The sequence below is a fragment of the Canis lupus genome, chromosome 1, assembly GCF_048164855.1.
Source record: "Canis lupus baileyi chromosome 1, mCanLup2.hap1, whole genome shotgun sequence".
Taxonomy (NCBI): Eukaryota; Metazoa; Chordata; class Mammalia; order Carnivora; family Canidae; genus Canis; species Canis lupus.
This window is the reverse complement of record NC_132838.1, coordinates 37,011,295-37,033,634: the sequence shown is the minus strand read 5'-3', so window position 1 is coordinate 37,033,634 and position 22,340 is coordinate 37,011,295. Positions and strand designations below refer to the sequence as shown.

Sequence of the window (22,340 nt, the reverse complement as noted above, 5' to 3'; positions counted from 1 at the left end):
GAAAATGTTTTTCTTTTTGAGGTATAAAAAATTGAAGATCAGCTAAATAGTGAATTAATGCCAAAGCCATATTTTATTCTAGAAGGATAAAAAAAGGATAAAATGAAATGTATTAAAAGATACCAGACAGGGATATAGTAAATCCCACATTCATTATTATAATTGAGATTTATGCTACCTATCTGTTCTTCAGTGACTTTCTTAAGAGTCCTCTAGCACATGGTGGCTATTTAATTATTTAAGAAAAAAAAAACAACTTTGTTGTGACATTTGTGAATATTGAAAGATAACAAACTTTCTAATCAAAAGAATAAACAATTTTAATTAAATCATCCCTAAAGCAATTGTCACCATTTACTTCTTATATGGAATCAATCCACTGCTAAATACATGTGCATGTATAAACTATCACCTATCTTCTTTCTCTCTAAATCAAATAAAAGGATGACAAACATAAATTTTCATGCAGCTAATTAATAGAAAATAACTTTTAGGTTCTGAAAGAAAATCAACAGTTCTCATTTTCTTATTTCATCTTTGCATACTTTAACCCCCTACCAGAAGAATGAATAATTCCTAATGTTTTAGAAATGTCAGCCCACAGCAGGTCTTTCTAGAATTGATTATTTCACAAATGCACTGTCACATTAAAAAAAGCCAAATTAATGGCGAATGAGTTACGTTGCAAGTTGAGAGTGCTCTTTATGTAACAGTGAGCATCTAATTAAATTACAGATATTACAGTGTCTTATAGCATAAATTATTTAAAACACCACACATACACATAACTGCTATTGCAATAAATAAAGATAATACCAAAAGATAAATTAAATCCCTTTAATTGCCATTCAAATTGCTCTTAAGTTGTCATACAAAAATTGCAGAGTGGATTATTAGGAGCCAGTCAATTATTGTAACCCATAACAACAAATATAAATTTTTGTCTTTCAAAAGAAGAGAGGAGAAAATAGGACTTATTCATATTAGGTTTCCCCTAGCCAGCGTGATGCTACAAATCTGACAACATTTATAAATTGAAGCAAAATCTTGAAGTAATAGGTGGACATGCTTTTTTGTTATGTTGTTGGTTAAGAGCTCAAATTTTGGAAAGTCCTTCTTTTCAACAATTAACGTAAATATTTCCACTATGAAAAGTACTTTGAAAGTACTTTTTTAAAAACTCATTTCAAAATTGAGACATTTTTGCCTTATCAATATATTTCATTCAATGATTATATCTTAAGAAGAAAAAATGCAACTTACGTGTCATACACATTGAGCAACCAGTTGAGACACATATCCACACAGAGTGGAACGTTGACCAGATCCTTATGCATTTGTTCAAGACCATCATAAGTTGTTGTCAGACAGTTGATGACATCTGGAACGCTAAGAAGCTGATCATTTTGGTTCAGTTTGTGCTGCTTGAAAACTTCATTTGTTGTATTCAACTCTAAGAGATCCACTAATCAGGTGAGAAAAAGGAATATGCACTGTCATTACATTACACAACAACACTGCAACAGAAACATTTCTAATCTTAAATCTTTAGCTTGATTCTTCAACTTAAGAATCTATCCTTTCAAGCTAATTTCAATTTTTAAAGAAATAAATAGCATTTCCATTCTTACATTTCTAAACACTTCTTTTATTTGTATCTCTTATTTTCATGCTTTTGCATCTAAACTCTGTTACTTTTCAATCTGATCCCATTTTTTTTTTTCTCTTTGGAATATCAACTCTTTCCACTTTCCCTTTTTGGCTTTCCTCTCTTTAGGCTCTTTCTACTTTTAAATATAGGAAGGCATAAATAAATCTAGTCCAAATAGTAGAACATCTAAAATATGACACGGCTCTTCTCCTAACTCCTGAGAACAGCCTGCTCACCCCCTCCCAGTCATTCTTTATACCACTGCCAAACTAATCATTCTGTTTCTCAACATGTACATCATGGTATACAAAATTCACTGAAAATGTTCAGTTAAAAAAATGGGTCCTGTCAAAGTAGTTCTCTATTGCTTGCCAAACAAACTTGATCTAGAATGCCTTCCCAGTCTGGCCCTAACCTGGTTTGCTGCCCATGATCCTTTGGCATAGGGGCCATTTAAATTACATGAGATTTGCAGCAGTCCACAGTATAGGCCCACATCCATGGGTCTTCATATATTTGCTCCCACTTTTACACTTCACATGCAGAACATTTATAGTGGGACTGGCTGGTACTAGAGCAGAGTGGGCACAGAAGGACAAGCTGGGGCTCCTGCTCACAAAGATGGCCAGTCAGAAGAAGAGGTTAAGCATACCACTGATAACTTTACTAAAAGGAGTGAAACTGCAACAAAAATACATAGATTTTTTTTAAAGTTTTATTTATTTGTTCATAAGAGACACAGAGAGAAAGGCAGAAAACATAGGCAGAGGGAGGAGCAGGCTCCATGAGGGGAGCCACATGCAGGACTTGATCCTAGGACCCTGGGATCACGATATCTTGAGCCGGAGGCAAGACACTTAACCACTGAGCCACCCAGGTGCTCCAGAATACACAGATTTCTATTGCCACAGGGGAGTAGAAGAAGCCCAGAAAAGGCTCCCTGGGCAGGTGGGGATTTGAAATGGGCCTTAAAGAAGAGAAGAGGGATGGCTTAGTAACTGAGTGTCTGCCTTTGGCTCAGGTCCTGATCCCAGGGTCCTGGGATCGAGTCCCACATCAGGTTCACTACAGGGAGCCTGCTTCTCACTCTATGTCTCTGCTTCTTTCGTGTGTGTTTCTCATGAATAAATAAATAAAATCTTTAAAACATAATAAAGAAGAGAAGATACAAGAGACCATATAAAGCAAGGAAAGAATTCCAGGAAAATAGAACTGCCTAGGAAAAGACAAGAATTCAAGGAAGTCTAGGAGGCTCTCAGAAATGACAATGGCAGTATGGACAATATGTGGCTTACACATGGGTGGCATTGGTTACAGTGAGGCAGACACTTGTCATGAAAGGGGAAGGCATGTGTTGCACTAGGGGAGATCCTCAAAAGCCAGAAGGAAAAGCTTAGACAAAAAAGAAAAAAACTCACATAACCTTTCTTTTTAATTAACTTTGAGTTATTCATTAGCTAATGGAAAACAGGGAAATAGTAGATGATCAAATCTAAAGATATGGGTTTGGAAAATTATAGAACCCATATGAATTTAAGTTCTGTTCACTGAAATTCCTGCTTTATAAAATGTTTTCCTTATCTCCACATTTAACTCTTTTTGAAGATTTATTTATTTTTATTTTAGAGAGAGAGAGAGAGAAAGTATGAACACAGGGAGGGGCAGAGGGAAAGGGAGAGAGAGATCCTCAAGCAGACTCCCTGCTAAGTGCAGAGCCTAACACGGGGCTCCATCCCAGCACCCTGAGATCACGATCTGAGCCAAATCAAGAGTCAGATGCTTAACTGATTGAGCCACCCAGGTGCCCCACCATACTTAACTTTTCAACATTAAAAGAAATAAGCTTAGGGGAACTTTTTAACATAACCAACTATTTCCTCCTTGACTGATATAAAACTATCCCCTCAAAAAAATATAAGAACATATTTTGACAGTTAAATAAAATGAATGGCTTCCTTTGTATTTCTCTATTTTTAACCACTGAATAACCACTCATTTTGAATTTTTAAAGATGCTTATGAAATGTGTCTACTCTTGCTACTTAAATACCATAGAATGATCTATTTTTTCAAGTGATCTGTAATGGAAAAGAACTGCTTTAAAGTTACACAGATTAAAATTATTTCTAAAACAACTCAATAGGGAAGACTTTATAAAAGAGAGAGAAAGAGACAAATTAAAACACAAGTCTGGATAATAGATCAATCCATTTACATCCAGTGTCAAATATATCATTGGTAAAATTTCAGCTAAGTATGAAAATAACTTGTGTAAGCTTCCCATGAGTTAGAGACAGTATCAGAAAAAGCTAAGAACCATCTGGATCTTCAATATCATTTTTACCCCACTTCTTGGCACTGTACACCATTTTAGATTACAAACTTCCAGAGGGCAGGAGCAAAATTCAAACTCATCCTTCACAGGAGAAGTGCTTCATGGTGGTAGCTACAGAACTATAATTCCACAGAGTCACAAAGAAACATATTCAACTACTGCCAAAATGCTCTAAGTTTTCTGAATTCCAACACTAATTATGCCAACAAATCAGCACTGCTATTGTATCCACACATGTCATAAAGAGACAAGAGACCAAATTCCAAAAAGACTGTTTCCTGAATCGTGCTTGCCCTTGCATTTCTTCTAGAACGGCCTCCTTTGTGATATACTTTGTAGCTGTGACAGTAATTTGCCATATCTCACAGACTATCATTTCTTCAGTTTTTAGTGATTTACTTTGACACTTTGCCTTAGTGCCTAAGCCAGGCATACATCCTTCCTGAAATGTGTCACATTTAGGTTCCTTTAAAAAACTGACTACATTTAAATCACACAAAATTATGATTTTCTCTTTTCAAGGGGAGACATATGACAGCTCAGTCATGTGGCAAATGAAACAAACAGCAGAATCATTTTCTAACTGACTTTCAGGCTTTCTCTTTAATCTCACATATGAGGCACAGGGGATCGAGTGGAAATGGATCATCATTCTCCTGTTCTGCAAAACCACACAGTTTAACACTTGACCTTGGGCTTCTAGAACCCTTATATTCTTGAATTGTTTGACCATTCCTTCTCAACACTCTCCTACTTCCTCTTCCCCAGACATGTCAGAAATACAGGTGGTGCTCAAGGTCTTGTATCAATGTCCCTTCACTCGGTACTACTGATACCCTCTCTCTCTTTCAATATTTCAGTAATTCCTTCTTTCTGGATGGCTCCAGATTGTTTCCTCATCCCCCATCTCCCGTCTAAACACCCAATCCACATTCCTGCTGTTCTGTTCCCAAAAAGAACTATACTATTCTCTTCTGGGGACCTCCATCTTCATATGTTCCAAATAAAGGTCTTGACTTATTATGTTGCAATCCAGTAATGGTGTTACCATCTTCTATGGACCAGGAGTCTGCAAATCCTGAAGTGTGCTAACATTCTCCTTTCACCCTCTGCCAGTTATCAACTGGCAAATCCCCCTTAGTCATCAGTTCTCCCTCCTCCTTATAAATCCTTACTCTCTCCTCCCTGCTCCCACCATTTGCCAGCTTAGCCCCTGTGATTTTTTTTTACCTGAACTATGTATTTGTCCCTGTTCGCTCGGTCCTTCCTTTTGCCTCAGGTATTGTCTAAAGGAAACATCTGCATCTGGGCCTATCTCTGAACTCCCACAAAACAGAAAATGAGTCTATGAAAAACACTGCAAATATTAAATGAAACATTTTGAGAGACTGAGGAACAAAAAATTAAAGGAATCAGAAAAGGTTTTGTGAAAAAAAGTACTGGCCTTCCAAGTGGATCTAAACTGATTTTGAGGACATTTCTGAATCCTGGACAGATAGCTCATAACCTACTCCATTCAGACTCCACTGCATTCCCTGAAAACCATCCACACCTCTGATGCTGATGTATAGAAGTCCCTTTCTTCTTACCCCTGGTTAATAGCCATGTGCCTAAATCCTGTGTGAATTTTAAAGCCTGGCTTGTGTGCTTCATACTCAAGGAAGCTTGCCTTGTTCGCGATGGCAAAGACCATTCCATTCTGAGGAATCCACTGAAAGCATGTCCATGTGTAACACGCTATCTCTAAATGGACGTTTCTCAAGTGTGGGAACCAAGCCTCTTTACACAGTCTTATCTCCTGCACAGTCGTGGCATCCAATAAATGAATGAACAACGACAGAGCAGTGACTGCACACCCTCTACACTAAGACCATGTGCTGGGTGGGGGTTTAGACAAAATGAGACGACCCCTGACCTGAGCCGTTCGCAGTGGAGGTAGGGCACTCCTCCTGACATTATCTATCAAACAAAGGCAAGCATATGGCGCTTAGGTGAGAAACAGTCGTTACAGGCAATCATAAAGTTCTGGAACAATTGGAGGCAGGTGGGATTAGCTTGTAAACATTTCCAAAAGAAGTAAATTTTTAACAGTGTCTGGAAGGAATAAAGGGTTATGGACCTTTGCAGAGGAAGGGTCAGGGCATTTCAAGTAAACAGAAAGGGTGGAAGGAGGAGGAACAGATTAATCATGAACAGGTGAGTCAGCAAGTGATCCAGAGGCCTCAGGCTGATGGGCCAGAGGGGCCGAGGCAGAGGTGAGGTGAAAGTGAGGCCAGGTGGTTCCAAACACATCACCTCGAATATTTAAAACCCAATGCAACCCAGCCCTTTTCTTACAGTGCATTTCTTTCTTTTTTAAAATATTTTATTTATTTATTTATTTACTAGAGACACAGAGAGAGGCAGAGACATAGGTAGAGGGAGAAGCAGGTTCCCCACAGGGAGCCTGATGTGGGACACAATCCCAGGACTCTGGGATCATGACCTGAGCCAAAGGCAGATGCTCAACCACGAAGCCACCCAGGCGTCCTCTTAGCCCTCATTTCTAAATGTCATGGAGCTTGGAAGGAGGAGGTGTTCCTCTTCTGTTCCTTTCAGGTTTGAAGGATGGAGCCGAAGGAGGGAGTTCTTTCTTGAGAACTCAAAAGAACCAGTGGAGGAAAACACCAAATGTGTTAATATGTTTATCCAGCCAGAAGTGCTACAGAAGTTCATCACGACAAAAAGTGGTCTTCGGTCAATGGAGATTTGGGGCTGAGTCATTTGTCCTCATTTTATAGCTCATCAGGCCTCAGAAGACCTTCCAGATCTGTCAGCTGGATACTGGACATGCAGCTGAGCCTCTTTCAAAACTGCTGTCACCATGGACTCACTGAGCTCACTGAACATCCCTTTTGTGTGTTCCTAATTCACTTCCTATTCCCCTCTGGCTCAACATACAGATCACTGGCCAGAGTGTTGGCTTTACTGTGTTGAACTGGTAATTCTGCACCATTTGCTTCCAGTTATCTGGGGCTCTGTGGATTATGTGCATCAAAATCATCTCATTTTTCTTTCATCCATAAATCTGGAGGCATTTTTCTTTTTTTTTTTTTAGCCCTTGAGACTTCTCTTCCACATGTAACTTAAGTTTCTCTCATTTTAAAGCTTTGCATTGCTGTGGGGTTTTTTTCTGAATGATTCTACACTTCTCTTTCCTTACCTCTCCTCATGTAACCAGCTCATAATGTAACTCTAATTTCTACTGACTTTTAAAGAGAAGATTTTTAACCTTAATATATCATTTTCCACAGAGTAATATTCAAAGCTTCATGAACTGTCTAGACATAATATAATTGTTAACAAAAGGTCGCAAGAATACTTGGAATTATTAAGATTATCCTGCCTTAAAAACATAGGCAGTTTCCATATTAACTATCTGATGAGACCTACATGTTCTTTGAATAGACTCGATCATTAAAACTATGACTACAAAGAGAATTCAGATAGGTTATATCTATACTTTATTATTACAAGTATTCATATTTCTATTTAAATTTAGGTTGTTTGGGCATTTGTATTGGGGGGAGGAATAACTCTTTGGTAAAAATGGCTATCACAGAACATTACTCTGAGAAAACGTTCTGCAGGAGAAATTCATGTTGATAATACCAAACATCTCAAGATATATTTAAATAAAAACGGAGCTTTTATCTAATTTTCTAGGTGCCAGTTCAAATTTGGATCAGGAAAGTTATTTTTTAGTATTTCTTTATTGTATTATTTCATTGAATCAAACTGTTTGGAATCCTATACTTCCAAATGAAGACAAAGTACTAAGAAGGCAATGATCTACTACTCTGATTTTCTAATTTAATCCTTTTAAATTGGGTGGCAGCATAATTTTTGAAAAAGCTTTTTATGTTACTCTTGTATTTTGGCTAATTTTGTTCTCCAACTGAGAATGGCATATGTTCATTTGTTTTACTACTGCATGCGTGCTGATGGGACAAATAATACAGCATTTATAGAAACACAGCCAATTCCTTGAGTGAGATACACTAAAAATGAGATTAACTCTACAAATACATCACCCTCTTCATTTATCTCTGCCTTAAAAAAAAAAAAAAAAAGCAATCCAAAGAACAGAGTGATTAACTTTGGTAGAATAACTCACAACACAGTGCTTTTTGTAGTCTTCGGATTTTGATGGCTGTACGGTAGGCAGAGAAACGTACATTATTCAGGTCAGCTGAAATGGAAAAGGGAACACATTTGAAAGCATGTTTATTATTTAACTTCTACTGAGTGGCAAGAATATATTTGTTTACTTCAGATGATGGAAAGGTATTATGTCTGTTTTCATTAAGAAGTCTTCTCTCAAATTCCACAGCATTTATTTAAGAGAATAATTAAATGTTCACCAGGACCATAGTGAGATACATTCCAAAGCAGTGCTACACAGCTTTCAAGAGGGCGTTATCCAATAGGAAAAGGAGGGAAATGAGGAAAAGGAAACATGGCCTGTTAACTTCTGAATGCTTAATAAATCCATCACATTGTAGGCTCAGGGCTGTTTCTTCTCTACTGTTGGGAGGGACTCTCCTCCCAGGGAATCTTCCGCAAGGACAATTAGTTTTCTGTCGATGAGGCTGTCCTGTCCCTCTCACTACTCATAAAGCTAGTCTTATTTCTTCCATCCTGATCTGTTTACTTCTTCTGCCCTTTTATAGATATGGTTAAAATTATCTCATTATCTATATTCAGATCTTTAGAAACAAAAGGTTAAGTGTAGTTAATAATACTGTATTGTATATTTGAAAGTTGCTAGAAGAGTAGATCTTAAAAATTATCACAAAAATAAAACATGTTGTAGTGAGATGAGGTGATAGATGCTGACTAGACTTATTCTGGTGGACAGTTTCACAATACATTCAAATATTAAACCACTATATTGTACCTCTGTAACTAATATAATCTTGTATGCCAATTATATTGCAGTTTAAAAAAACAACTTTGGTATCAAAGTTTGGTACCAAATTTTTGGTACCTAAAAAGATTTGGTATCAAATTAAAAAAAAGATATCATAATTTCTTTCTCTGTTTCTTATAGACAGAGTATCTGTATTAGAGACTGGAACTTAAGCAAACTCAGAAATCATCAGTTTGTACCCTTATTTTACAAACAAAAGAAACCCATTGATTTTCTCCCACTTATTCAATTCTTGGGGTCGCCATCAACTATCCACATGAAAGCTCAATAGAAGCCTGACATTTAAAGAGATTAATAAGGGGTGCTCCCTCCCTGTTGAAATGGGAGTGGGTGTGAGTCTTGGGGTGTTACTTGCCTCTCCAACAGTGCCTTATCTACCCAAAGAGAAAACTCTTTCAAAACCACTGGACCAACCTAAAGGAAACAGACTAGATCATCAATTCAAAGTCATATGCTACTAGAAATCTACAAGATCAGATTTCTCGTCTCATGTGTTTTCTTACATTTTTATATTAAAATGATTGTAGCTTTTCATGACAAAATGAAATTAGGTAAGCTAATTTAGTAAGATTAATTGAATAAAATGTGAGCTAACAGGAAATTTAAAGCAATGAATTGGAGGTTGCTGTGCCATAATTGTTTTGTTTTTAGGGAAAGCTGAAGTTTAAGATGACTCAATGTGAAGGAGCTTGTTTTTAAAATCAACCTCGTGCTATTTCAAACCACATGTTCCCTTGAGAAGAAAGGTAAAAACAGTTTCCTGCATTGCCCTCAGAAATTCTACTGCTTTTCTATGTCAGTGACACAAGCTTTTAAACATACTGTGTCATGGAGGAAAAACTGGTGGTTAGTTTCCATTTAAGAATATACAACTATCAGTTGTTTAGGCTAATTAAATAAAATAGCACTCACCAAGAGATTGAAAGAGTTCAGTCATTTTAGGATGGTCCCAACAAGTTGTCTGTGTTTGATGGCTGGGGGAAAAAGGTAATATATTAAAATTAAAGAGCATACAAATTAATGTATATCACACAGAACATATGCAAAGAGAGTATTTATCTTAAGGTTTTTTTTTTAAAGATTTTGTTTTATTTTATTTTATTTTTTTATTTTTTTAAAGATTTTATTTATTCATGAGAGACACAGAGAGGCAGAGACACAGGGAAAGGGAGAAGCAGGCTCCCTGTGGGGAGCCCATTGCGGGACTCAATCCCAGGACCTTGGGATGATGACTTGAGCCAAAGGCAGATGCTCAACCACTGAGCCACCCAGGCATCCCCTAAATTTTTAAAATACATGCAAAATGATCCCTATATTGGGTCATTCTGAATCCTGATGTCCAGTTATTACATAACATTTGAAACAACAGTAATAAATTTTTATTTGGGCAAATATATTGTGAAAATATAAGTAAAAAATTTTTGTCTCTTTCAAAAAGATTTACAACTAAAAATTAGAACCGAGATAGGAAGTGTGACCCAGGGGCCTCAGGCTTGATGCAGCCAGATCAATGTAGTTTCCAGAATAATTCTGCTTGTGTTAGGCAGATATAGATCCCTATTCAGAATAAAATCCTCCGAGAGCAGAAGTGCTGTAAAGAGTTGCTAAACTTTAGAAGTCCTAATCAAATTTCCAAAGAACAGAGAAATGAAGAGTTTAACTCTGAATAACATCTTCACCTCACAATCAAGTAAGCCTCCCTCCTTGTTAACCTTGAGTCTCTCCTGCCTCAGTGTAAATTAGTCCTTTGCCCCTGTAGGGGCTCACTCAGAGCCCTAGACCTGATACAAAGATTATTTCAAGCTAAAGACATCTGAGATTGAACAGATGTGGAAAGAAGTCTTTTCAGAGCCTCCTTTATCTGACTAAAAGCAGAAACTTCTGGGAAGTGAGGCTTCCATAAATCCTTTTTCTGGGTGAGGTTTGTGGCTATGAAGAAGAAGAAAAACCACTTGCACCTGCATAAACAAACATTATCACAAACTTTCTTATCTTGTGTTTATTCTCCTAAAAAAACCATTTATCTTTCCTAAAGAAACCTATTGGGTCTTCACAAAGGAGCCTTTTCTCCCCAACTTCTTTCCCCTACTCAGTGAGGTCTATATGCCCCAAATTCTAACCACCCCTTTGAGTTACTCATCAGTGTATGTGTAAACAAATGCTCTTCTCTTGCTGATGTGTCTTTTGTCAACATAATTCACAGAACCCCAGAAACTAAACCTAAGAAAGTGGAAGAAAAGTTGTTTTTCCTCCCAACACACCCTTCTTGGTGTGTATCTGAATTCTCCGCTCCCCTTCTGCATGAATCTCTCTTGTCAATGTGACTTCATGCTTGTCTCAGCAATCAGCCTTCCTTGGTTAACCAGGACTTTTTAACAGGCATCAAACAGTTTTTCTCCTGGTACTTATTCTGCACTTGAGAAGTTAAGTTTTAAATTTTCTCTTTTTCTAAAAATTCTAAAACTAATTCACAGAATTTGAAGTCTTTCAGGAATAAGATGAAGGTAGAACAGATCCACATAGTGCTTAAATTAGGTTCCTGCCATTTGTGTATGTGTATGTGTGCGTGTGTGTATGTGGTCAACCGCTCTTAACTTCCATGGGTCAGTGTCCTTATATTTAAAAATAGTTTACTGTCCTTTTTCTAGGTCAGAATAGAGTAATAACATTTAATAGTACTCAAAAGACTTCTTGGATAACGCGCAGTTCTTACAAAACTGTTTAGTAAGCTAAGTGAAATGGCACAGTACACAAGAGAATGGTATTAAAATATTCATACAATCAAATAAAAGAGATTTTTAAAAATCTATGTTATATATCCAAAAGTGGGACATGTCACCAGGAAAAGGACATCATCACTGTTACACAGGCATATATAACAGAATTGTCCAAAAACCCATAATTTGTTTTGAAAAATATTTAAAGTTTAGGTATGAAATTGGGTAAGTAAAATGTCCTGAGAATTCTAAAATCTCACACAGATTAACATGCCTAAAATGTGAAGGTCTATCTCAGGAAGAGCTGGAAAGTTGTCTAGTTCTCCTACCTGGTTCTTGACACCAATGCAGAGGCAAAATGTTTCCGCTGTGTACTCTGCTCCTGAACACCAACCAAACCATTCTACCAGTTTACTCTGTAAGTTGCTCCAACAACCACAGAGAAAGTACTGAAGCTGTCTGACCTAAAATTCTTACAATTCAGTGTGGCCCAGAGCTTGATAAAAATGCAGAATCTTAGACCTCTACTCCTTCTATTGAACTGGATCTTCAATCTAACAAAATCCCATGGGATCAGTATGTACACTCATGTGTGAGAAGTAATTGACCTCAAAAGCTTCTAACGCATGAAGTAAAAAACAAAACAAAACAAAAAATAAAGACACCTCCAAGATTTGTTAATAAAACAACTTCCTCCCTACCATCAATAAGAATTAAAGAAGGATTTGCTGGAAATACACTGTAATTTAAAAAAAAAATCCATCAGGAGATCCAAATGTTAAGACAGCCAACTAGTATTCCCACAATGCTTATCTCTCTGAATTAATTAATTAATTAATTTTTAAAGAAGATTTTATTTATTTATTCATGAGAAACAGAGAGACAGAGAGGTAGAGACACAGGCAGAGGGAGAAGCAGGCTCCACGCAGGGAGCCTGACATGGGACTTGATCCCGGGTCTCCAGGATCATGCCCTGGGCCAAAGGCAGTGCTAAACCACTGAGCTACCCAGGCTGCCCTCTCTGAATTAATTTAAATCCCCATGGCAATTTGTCCAGAGGCAGACATCCCATCATGAAGGACCAGATCAAAGTCCAAGAACCAAACTAAAGCTCTGAGTAACTTGGAGCCAAACTTTATACTTAAATAACTAATGTAAGTACTCTTTCTCTAGAATCACAAGTGTGGAGCTTTGGCAAACAACTCCTATGGAGCCACAAGGGGGAAATACCACCATGCAGTGTGGCAGTGGCTAAGAATTCAATGAGAAGACCGGCTTGCTAATGGCTCTTCTGAGTGAAACCCCGGACAAGAAGCTGAGGGAACACACACATTTGGCAAACAGATGGAGGGAAACAGCATCTCCCTTTGTGAATTCAATACCAGTTGATTCATTAGGCAGAACTGCCAATGCTGAAAATAAACACAGCCTCTGGTTACAGAAGTATAACTGCAGCTTACCAAACAACAGTTAAAAAAAAAAGTAATATATAGTTGACTGTTGGATTTTCTTTTTTTTTTTTTATCTCTCTCTCTCTCTCTCTCTCTTTTTCTAGTGGGGGCAAGGTTTTAAAGCAAAAATCCACCCCAAAGGCTCTAAGTATTTGAACAGCTGCAGATGGCTCAACTCATCCAGCCAAAATGCTTCCAAGTCCTCCCAGAGTAGGCAACCAAAACAGAATCAAAGTAGCATTCCACCTTCCCTCAACCCCCGCCAAATAACAACAGTTTAGGTTCTGGCCTACCTCAAATCCGAAAGAAGACTCTTAGAACCTAATATTGCGCAGCTTGCTAAACTACTAAAAAAACTAACAAAGCAGCCATCAACAGGTAAGTCCAAAATCATATGAAGCGAGCGATAGTGAGAGCATATGACATATAAGTAGGGGCTGAGGGAGGCTAGGTTTACTTGTATAGGTAAAAACTGAGGCCTTTCATGTGGGCAAAGAGTTAGTGGTCTCTGAACTATTTTAAACTCAGCAAACTGAAGAAAACTCATAGCAATGCAAATGTTTCTTATGCATAGAAATGTAAATCGTGTTCATTGGGATGCAAGTGATTACTACCTGTGGACTCTGACCGGTTTATCAGCTTTGCACCTGTGGGAAACTTCACTTCATCCCTTGTTTGACTATAAAGAAGGACTTCTTAGAACTTCTGATTCCATTAGTGAGTTAAATGAAATCTTTGACACATGTTCTTTTTATATTTATATGTGACTCAAGATTTTACCTAATTTTTATTTATTTATTTAATTTTTTAAAATTGAGATGTAACACTGTGAGTTTAAGGTATACAATGTGTTGGTTTGATACATTTATACACTGCAGTAGGATTACCACGGTTCTGTGAGCTAATACCTCTATCCCATCACATGATTATCATTTCTGTTTTATGGTGAAAATATTTAATATGTAGTCACCTAGCAACTTTGAAGTTTAAAACATAGTACTGTTTCGAGTAATCACTGTGCTGTGCATAAGATCTCTGTTAACTGTTTTTTTTTTTTTTTTAAATCATCCTTTAACACCCTGGATAGTTCTGGTTTATACCTGCTATCCTGTATACTTATTAAAAGAGGACTCCTTTACTCTTATATGTCCCAGCTGAGGTAACATGTGCTCCCTGTATTTTATGGATTTTGATGAAATAATGAACCAATAAGGTTAATAAGGCATACACATTTCTACCTATTATTATTCATATGTATTCTAATGAGCCATCAAAAGTAAAACACAAGCTTGTACATCAATGTATAGAACACAAAATGTTGTAAAACAACAGTCCAATATATGAGACAATGAACCAATGGCAAAGTAACTTTTATGATAGATTGGTAAGATATTGATTTCTGGGCAACAGACTGCTCTGAGGAAGATACTTTTTAAACCCATCTGTCCTCATTAGAGTGGTCTCATTTTTTTTCCATAAAACCTTAAATGATGACAAGAAAGCATACTGCTTACCCCAAAACTGACAAACACATTTACTTGTTACTTATCTACTCAATTTTATGCTTGAAACTGGATTTTTTGAGTTTTGCCATGTGTCCTTTTCATTTCAATTACCATTTGAAGGACATATAAGAGAAAAAATTAAAGGTGAGTCAGTTAATTGAAAATGCAAATGAGAGAAAAAGAATGACCCATATTGTTCAGGGATAAGACAATCTCAGAAAGAGAACTATTTCTTCTTTGCTGTGAATAGTGAAAGATAACACAGGTCAGGATGCATAATATTAATTACAATAATGACCTATTATTTGAGTGTCCAGTCTGTACCAGGTGTTCTTCCAAACACTTTCCTTGTGTAAACTCAATCCACATAAAAATTCAATGAATTAAGTGCCAATAGTAGCCCATTTTACGGATGAAGGAACTAGGGTAGGGAGAACACTTCGATAACTTGCTCAAAGTCTCAGAGTAAGTAGTAGAAATGGAATTTAAACCCAGATGGTCTTATTTCAAGCCTGAGTTCTTAATATGGAAGTATACTTGCATGACTGAGACTTTAACATCTTTCTGATGAATCTGTCTAAATCTGAGTCCATGGTCCATCATTATAATCATTGTAAACACTCTCATCTGCCTTGCTTCTCTCTCACTCCTGGCAAAACCCAAGCATGGATCAGCTCAATTACTTGCCTTCGCTGGACCTGAGCAGCTGTGCATGAATACAGCTGGAGAAAATCACTCAACAGACAGACTAATTTTACTTTAAATATTTAACTTCAAACCTCAAATGTCCAACTGCTGGCAACTACACAACATTCCCTAATAAACTTGCTTCCCAGACCCCAAGACAATTTACTACTGCCTTCTCCCTCCCAAACCTAAGTAAGTTACCCTCCCTGCCTTGTATCATTTCACTTGATCTCATACTTCATTGAAAAACTAGAAACCACCAGATTAGGACTCTTTCATTTTACCACCATCAAATCAATAAATTTCCTTCTATCTGCCAGACTGTCTTCTTCTCTCCTCCTTCCTGAGGAATTCCTCCCTATCAAAGGCTGATTCTTTCCAAAGATTTCTTTAAGAACTTGTTTTTAACTTCCTTCTCAGTAAGACCATTCTCTAAATTATAAATGTTGGAGTGTCTACCATCCTTACACAAACATACACATGCATACACACACACACACACACACACACACACTCTCTCTCTCTCTCTCATCCCTACTTTGAATCTACATTTCCTGTTCTCTATTACCTTTTTCTCCTCTTGACAGACAAAATTCTCAAACAGTGTACAACCTCATGTCCTATTCACTACTAAATGCACATCTATTTAGTTTCCAACTTCACTCCTCTACCCAACTGGCCCTATTAAATTACAAGTGAACTGCATGTTGTCCAATGGAGTGGCTGCTTTTCTGTCTTCAATGCCCCAGACCAGTTCTCAGGATGGGGAGAAATAGGGAAGAAAAAAACCCCAAAAGTCACAAAGCAAAAGTGGAAGCGAAGAGATGCTGTGTAAAAGAGAATCTCCAGAATGAAGCTGACTTGGGCTTTTGCCTGCTCTGTTAATATCTGCTTTACATATGCTTCTGAAAGTTCATAGAAGAATATAGGAGTCAAGCAGGAGCTCCCAAATCATCAATCTGCACTCAGGTGAATAAAGTATAAAGAGTGAAAACAAATTCTGGCAATCTGATGCAATGTTGTTTATCTGAGTAGCATCTTCTTAAAGATCTAAGAGATGACATTCTCATTTTGGAATTTATAATCCCCCCAATCTTTAGTTCACTTGAGACCAGAAAATAGAAAAAAATAAAAAAATAAAAAAAAAATAAAAAGAATAAAAAGAAAATAGGAAGAATCTGGAGTACTCCTGCCAGTATGCAGATTCTTACTGTTTGTGTGTAAGCTTGTGTGCATGACTGTATGGAGGGGCCCATGGGGGATGGCTTGGGCAGGAAATCAGGAGGCTCCTTCCTCCACTGGGGAGACTTAAGGGTTCAGGTTATATAGAACTTCCTGAACCCTCAACAAACACCTTCTGCCATCTTCGAGGCTTTTAAAGGCAGGAAAGACAAAGTTACATTTTTTTGAAATGTAAGAATCAATCTAAGGGAAAACCTAAGAAAGTTTGAATGCAACATTTCAAGAAAAAAACTTTTTTGTTTAAATTCCAAATAGGATACAGGATCCGATTTGGTAAGATACTGTAAATGCATAGTCTTCCTTAAAAAATGCCACTAGCGGGCAGCCCAGATGGCTCAGCGGTTTAGCGCCGCCTTCAACCCAGGGTATGATCCTGGAGTCCCAGGATCGAGTCCCACATCGGGCTCCCTGCACGGAGCCTGCTTCTCCCTCTGCCTGTGTCTCTGCCTCTCTCTCTCTCTCATAAATAAAATCTTAAAAAAAAATGCCACTAGCTTGTCATGATAATGAAGACACAAGGCAGGATCACTAAACTGTCAACAATGGATAACTCCAAACATATTGGGTTTAAGTCTAAAATGCACTTAAAATAATTTCAGGCTCAAGAGTAAGTTAAAAAACACAAACATGTGAAGGGCTATATAGAGATCAAGGCTACAGCACCTCAAAATACAAACGTCAATATTCCAGTCACAGTTGACAGAACAATTTGCTACAAAACAAAACGACAAAGTTTGCTTGTAGTTGTTTTTAAGTAAAGCAGTAGAATTCATGACCAAAATGGGTGTGCCTGGGTGTGCCAGGAGCTTCAGGTGATACCTGTATCACACTCCATAAACTCGGCCCAGAGCTCAGAAGGAGCCTCACCTCTGACCCAAACTCTACCCCCATGTCCCTATAAGTTCTCAAACTAGGGAGGGTCAGACCAGTAATGGACATTAATCAAAATTCCTGCAGGTCATCTGTTGTTGAGTTGGCTCTGGGGAGTCCTCTATATCCATACCCGGTGTGTCAATTCCAGGATTATTTCTCACCAGAGTTGAGTTTATCATTGTATCCTTCTGGTTTGTTTTTTTTAAAGCTGAATTTATGTTATTTAGATTTTTTAAAATGTACTACTTTATTTCTCTCATATGTAACTTTTTAAAGGAGAAAGTGTTTCTATATGGTTGTATTGAATCTTACACTATCATTTTACTTTATAATCCACATAGAAAAAAGATGATCTATTTCACAATTTACTTGATCATTATCACTTTTGTACTTTTGCTAGTTTCAGTGACTATTTTAAAAATTTAATCTTTACAAATCAAAGCACGAAAATCTCCTCCTCTCCAGTGGCCCCATAGCGACCTTTCTGTTCTGTCGAGTAGACCTTTATTAATTGGATCCCTGACCCTAAAAGTCAAACTGTAGAGTAAGGCTGATGGTGCTACTATAATACAACGGAACCAAGTAATCTATAAGATGCCAAGCCCCAATTCCACTTCATGGTACCCCAGCAATGTATAGATGAATGACAGGAAAATAATAACTTCTTAAGTCCTGCATTAGTCAATATTCTTCCCAGTGTCAACTTCACCTGAATTATCTTAGTACATCAGGGCCCTGGTAAATATACTGGAAATTGTCCGGTTACCGTTTGCCAGCAAAAGGCTGTTGTAGGGCAGCTGGTCTGCTCCTAAGTTTTCTCATTAGCCAAGGTGTGTTCACTTGTCTGCAGCTGTCTCTAAATGCAGGAGGAGGCTTAGGGATCCCAAGATGCTTACATTCTTTCATGAAACAATTTTGTTTTTCCCTCATCAGCAGAGTTGGCCCAATGAGTTTGAAATATTTCTTTTCAACATAGATAAAGTCTCAGACTATTTCTTGTAAAAATGGACTCTCCAGTACATTCTCTTAGGCTTCTATTTCATTTCTTTATCATTAAAACCAAAACACAAGCTGTATTTTTGGAAAGAGACTCACGTGTGTCTCAAGTCGTCTCCACTTAAAAGTCTGGCACCAAAAGGATGCAATCTCTCATTTTGATTAAGGAGGAAGAGAGATGAAGACAGCTGAGGAGACCTTTCAGAGAGAACTGTATTTATCTTTCATTGTTAGTTACATCTTTGTTATGGATTTATTTTGTTTTGGGATGAGTTTTCTCCAATCTTTAAACATAAAACGCTTTATGTTGATTTCTTCTTTATTTTGTTATACACACACCTTTGTTAGCCTGGACTTTCTTGTTAGGCTGAATATTTGGATAGCCCATTGCTGCCACTCCTCTCTGCTCTTACTTAAGGAAGACATATTTTACCTACATCACTAAACAGGTCCACAATTTCTCTAAAGAAATAAGCATTAATTCTTTCCTTTAGATTGTACATATGTAATGAGACAAGTATATACAGTTTATGCAAATAAACTGCATGACTGCTATAAAAAACAGCAACTTGCTCTCCAAGATTTCATTTACAACTATAAACTTTGGTTGTTGTCCCCTGCCCCCCACCTCCCCGAGCAATTGATGGATTAGGGCAGCAGAGAATGCCCTTGGGAGGCAAGAAAGGAGAATTATCCTTAATGGACATGAGAAAAGAAAAGGAAAATATAAGGGAGATGTAATAAACTGAGCAAAATTTTGATTTAGGCCTATTCATCAAGAGGAGTGTGAATAAGACAGAGAATGCATAGTAGTGGTATCTGTATATATAGTTTATTCTGATGAATACATTGTAATATTGAGGAATGCCAGTTTTAGAAAATGTGATATGCATTATCTGTTAAGAAGAGATTACTAAATGTTCATATTAAAGCTGTGTGTATGAGCACACTTAAGACTCCATAAAGAATTTAGGTTTGCACCTCAGATTCTAGAGGAAAACCTGTTAAGATGCGAATGTGCAGCCCTGTCACAAGAGCTGCATAATCACTTCCATCCAAAGCTAATGCTTACCAAAAAGTCACACACTCTGGGTTTATAGATGACATCGTAGAGGGAGAAAGGAAAACCAAACCATTTCTCCTAACTTCACCTTACTAACTTCTATGAAAGAGTATGACTTACTAACAGCCTGGACATGTATTGAATCATATATGCTAAAAGCCCTATGGGACTTATGAGTCAGCCCTGCTGAGCATCCTAATCATCAATGGAAATCTGTCCAATGACAGAAATCTCTGACCTTGTAAATGAGGAAAGGTAACGGGGGCCACAGAGTTTCTTCCACTACCTCTGAACTCCTGTCAAGGTTGACTGGCAGGACTGTGGAGAATATTTTTCTACCTACAGATAAGCGCCTTTGTCTATTACTGTACTGCAGTGTGACATTTCCTTAAACATATAAACCATATATTACCGCACAGAATTAGCCTATGAAAATTAGCTCTGCACTCAATTGCTGGCACATAGTAGGTCCATCGTAAAAGGCAATCAGTCCACAGTATGTCTGCTCAAATTTTCTCCACCTGATTGCTCCTTCCTTAATATGTCTTCATCCTACCCAAATTTTCCATGTGACTAAAATTTATGTTCTCTACCTCAGGCAACACAGAGAACTGGAGGCATAGCAGTCAAGAGGGTAGGAGCTGGAGTCAGTCCCTGGGTTTCAACACTAGCTCTTCCACATACCGGTTGTGGAACTCAAGCAAGCTATGTGTGTACTTGTTATCTAAGTTGTTATCTAAGCCTTGCCTGTAAATGGGGGTAACGACAGTACCCACACTTCAACGAGAATGAAGACAGAATTCATGCACAGGATTAGCACAGCGTTGGCAAATGAATATTCAAAAAATATAATGATCATTATTATCACCCACTATGGCTATTTATTATTATTATTATTATTATTATTATTATTATTATTATTATTTCTGGGTCAAAATGAGAAGCAATGAGTTTTATATGGTTAATGTGACATTAGGAAAGTTCAACTCAAAACTTTTTTTTTTTTTTTTCAACTCAAAACTTTTACTCATCATTCCCTTGATGACTGAAACTCCCTGGATACTAACTTTTAGCTGAGGAAATGAAAAACGTATGCGAAACACAAACACATAACTAAAAATTCACAGAGAAAGAAATCTGGCTTTTATGGTAGATTTTTGTATATTGTAAAGGCAGCAAGAGCCATTTTAGGTTTCCTTAAACTGATAGAACAATGGGCTGTCATTGGATTATACTAGAAAAAAAATAACTATATCAGCTTTGGAAAACCTACCTTAGAAGCACCAAATATAATTTAAAGATATGAGTTTCAACTTAAGATAGTAACATAGAGAGATTTATACTACACCGACTATTACAGTTCAGATCTGCATTCTGTCATTACAGAAACAAGTGAGTCCTGGAATCGCTGCAGCGCATTGCAAAATATTAATGAGAAAACACCTCTAGAGAAAGAAATGCATTGGGAAGCCATCAAAATATGTTTTAATCTATGAAATAAAAATATGAAATAAAGACAATTTGTTCTTCCCGTAACTTTCTCTCTATATTCTGGCATTAGAGTATACAAAACAGTGTATGTGCATATTGAATATAACTAAATTTCTGCCCGACTCATATTATTTTTTGGCCAAATTAATACATCCTAATATGCTCCAGGAAACTCTAGCTGCATGACAATCATGCTAAATTTGTTTTTAACATGCATTCTCTACTTACTTGCGCAGCCATGCAAAAGGAAGTGTATATTAAAAGCCCTTTCACTCATTTTTTTACTTGCTTATTAATTTACTTGGGAATTAAATTCTGTTTTCATAACAATTTTTCATCTGGAAATACTGGCTCACATTAACTCTCCCTCCAGAGATTGATGTACTTTATAATAAAGAAATAAACAGTTAAGTTACACAACAGAGCAGGTAATGAAAGAATCTGGCTAAAAAGTTTTCTAAAAATAAGAGAATTCATCTTATATACCTGGAGAGATTTCTAAATATTTCAAAATCCTAAAAGATACTGAACAGTAAAACTATATATATTCAAGACAATTCAATCTTTCACTAATGTGGAAGATGCTACAATCCTATGGGTCCCACTAAACATATTGGCCATCGTTGTATTATACATATTTTGAAGTGCTGGTCATGGTGCTCTAGCCAATGAGATGCCAGAGAAACCAGCTTTTAGTGTACTGGTCTGCCCCATCAGAACTCATAGTCTGAGCAAGAATATAATTCTGTGAGAGCCTACCAAAAAAATTCTGAATCAGTGAAACTCTGACTTTTATAACATTGTTTTTAGTCATATATAACCAACTTGGACATAGAAATTCCTTTTCAATAGCAGTGCTAAAGTTAAAGATGGATTTTTAAAATGACAAATCAAATAGATAACCACTGTATGACATAATCAAACAAGAGAATTAATATTTTCTTTATCCAGTAAAGACAAAAATCTGCCTTGTTGGGTCCAATCTACATTTTTAAAAAAATCAGATAATGAGGATTCTTTGTCACTTATAGTAAAAACAATTTAATTTCAAATAATTTCATGGACTTCTTGATTTTGTATAATACATGTATCAGTTTTCTATTGCTGCTGTAACAAAGGACTCCAAAATAAACGTCTCTCTAAGCTAAAATTGAGGTTTGCAGGTCCATGTTCCTCCCTGGAGGTTCTGAAAGAGAATCCCATTTGCTTGCCTCCTCCAGTTTCTAGAGGCTTCAAGCATTTCTTGACTCATGCTCCCTTTTCCACCTGCTGCTATTATTGTTATTATAGCAATGAAAATATAAACATTTTAAAAATGGTTTAAACTTGAATGAGAGGATTACACCCTCTCTCAATAA

The 22,340-nt window shown here is 37.0% G+C and overlaps 1 protein-coding gene across 12 annotated transcripts in view; it reads right to left on the bottom strand.

Moving 5' to 3' along the window:
- UTRN (utrophin) overlaps positions 1-22,340 on the bottom strand; it is a 497,949-nt gene that overhangs the window by 59,481 nt on the left and 416,128 nt on the right. For all 12 annotated transcript variants that reach the window (XM_072826596.1, XM_072826601.1, XM_072826576.1 and 9 more), the window contains 3 exons: positions 9,870-9,931; positions 8,142-8,216; positions 1,264-1,465 (listed from right to left, as the gene is read on the bottom strand). In XM_072826596.1, the coding sequence (XP_072682697.1) occupies positions 1,264-1,465; positions 8,142-8,216; positions 9,870-9,931 (339 nt within the window). The remainder of the gene's footprint in view (positions 1-1,263; positions 1,466-8,141; positions 8,217-9,869; positions 9,932-22,340) is intronic.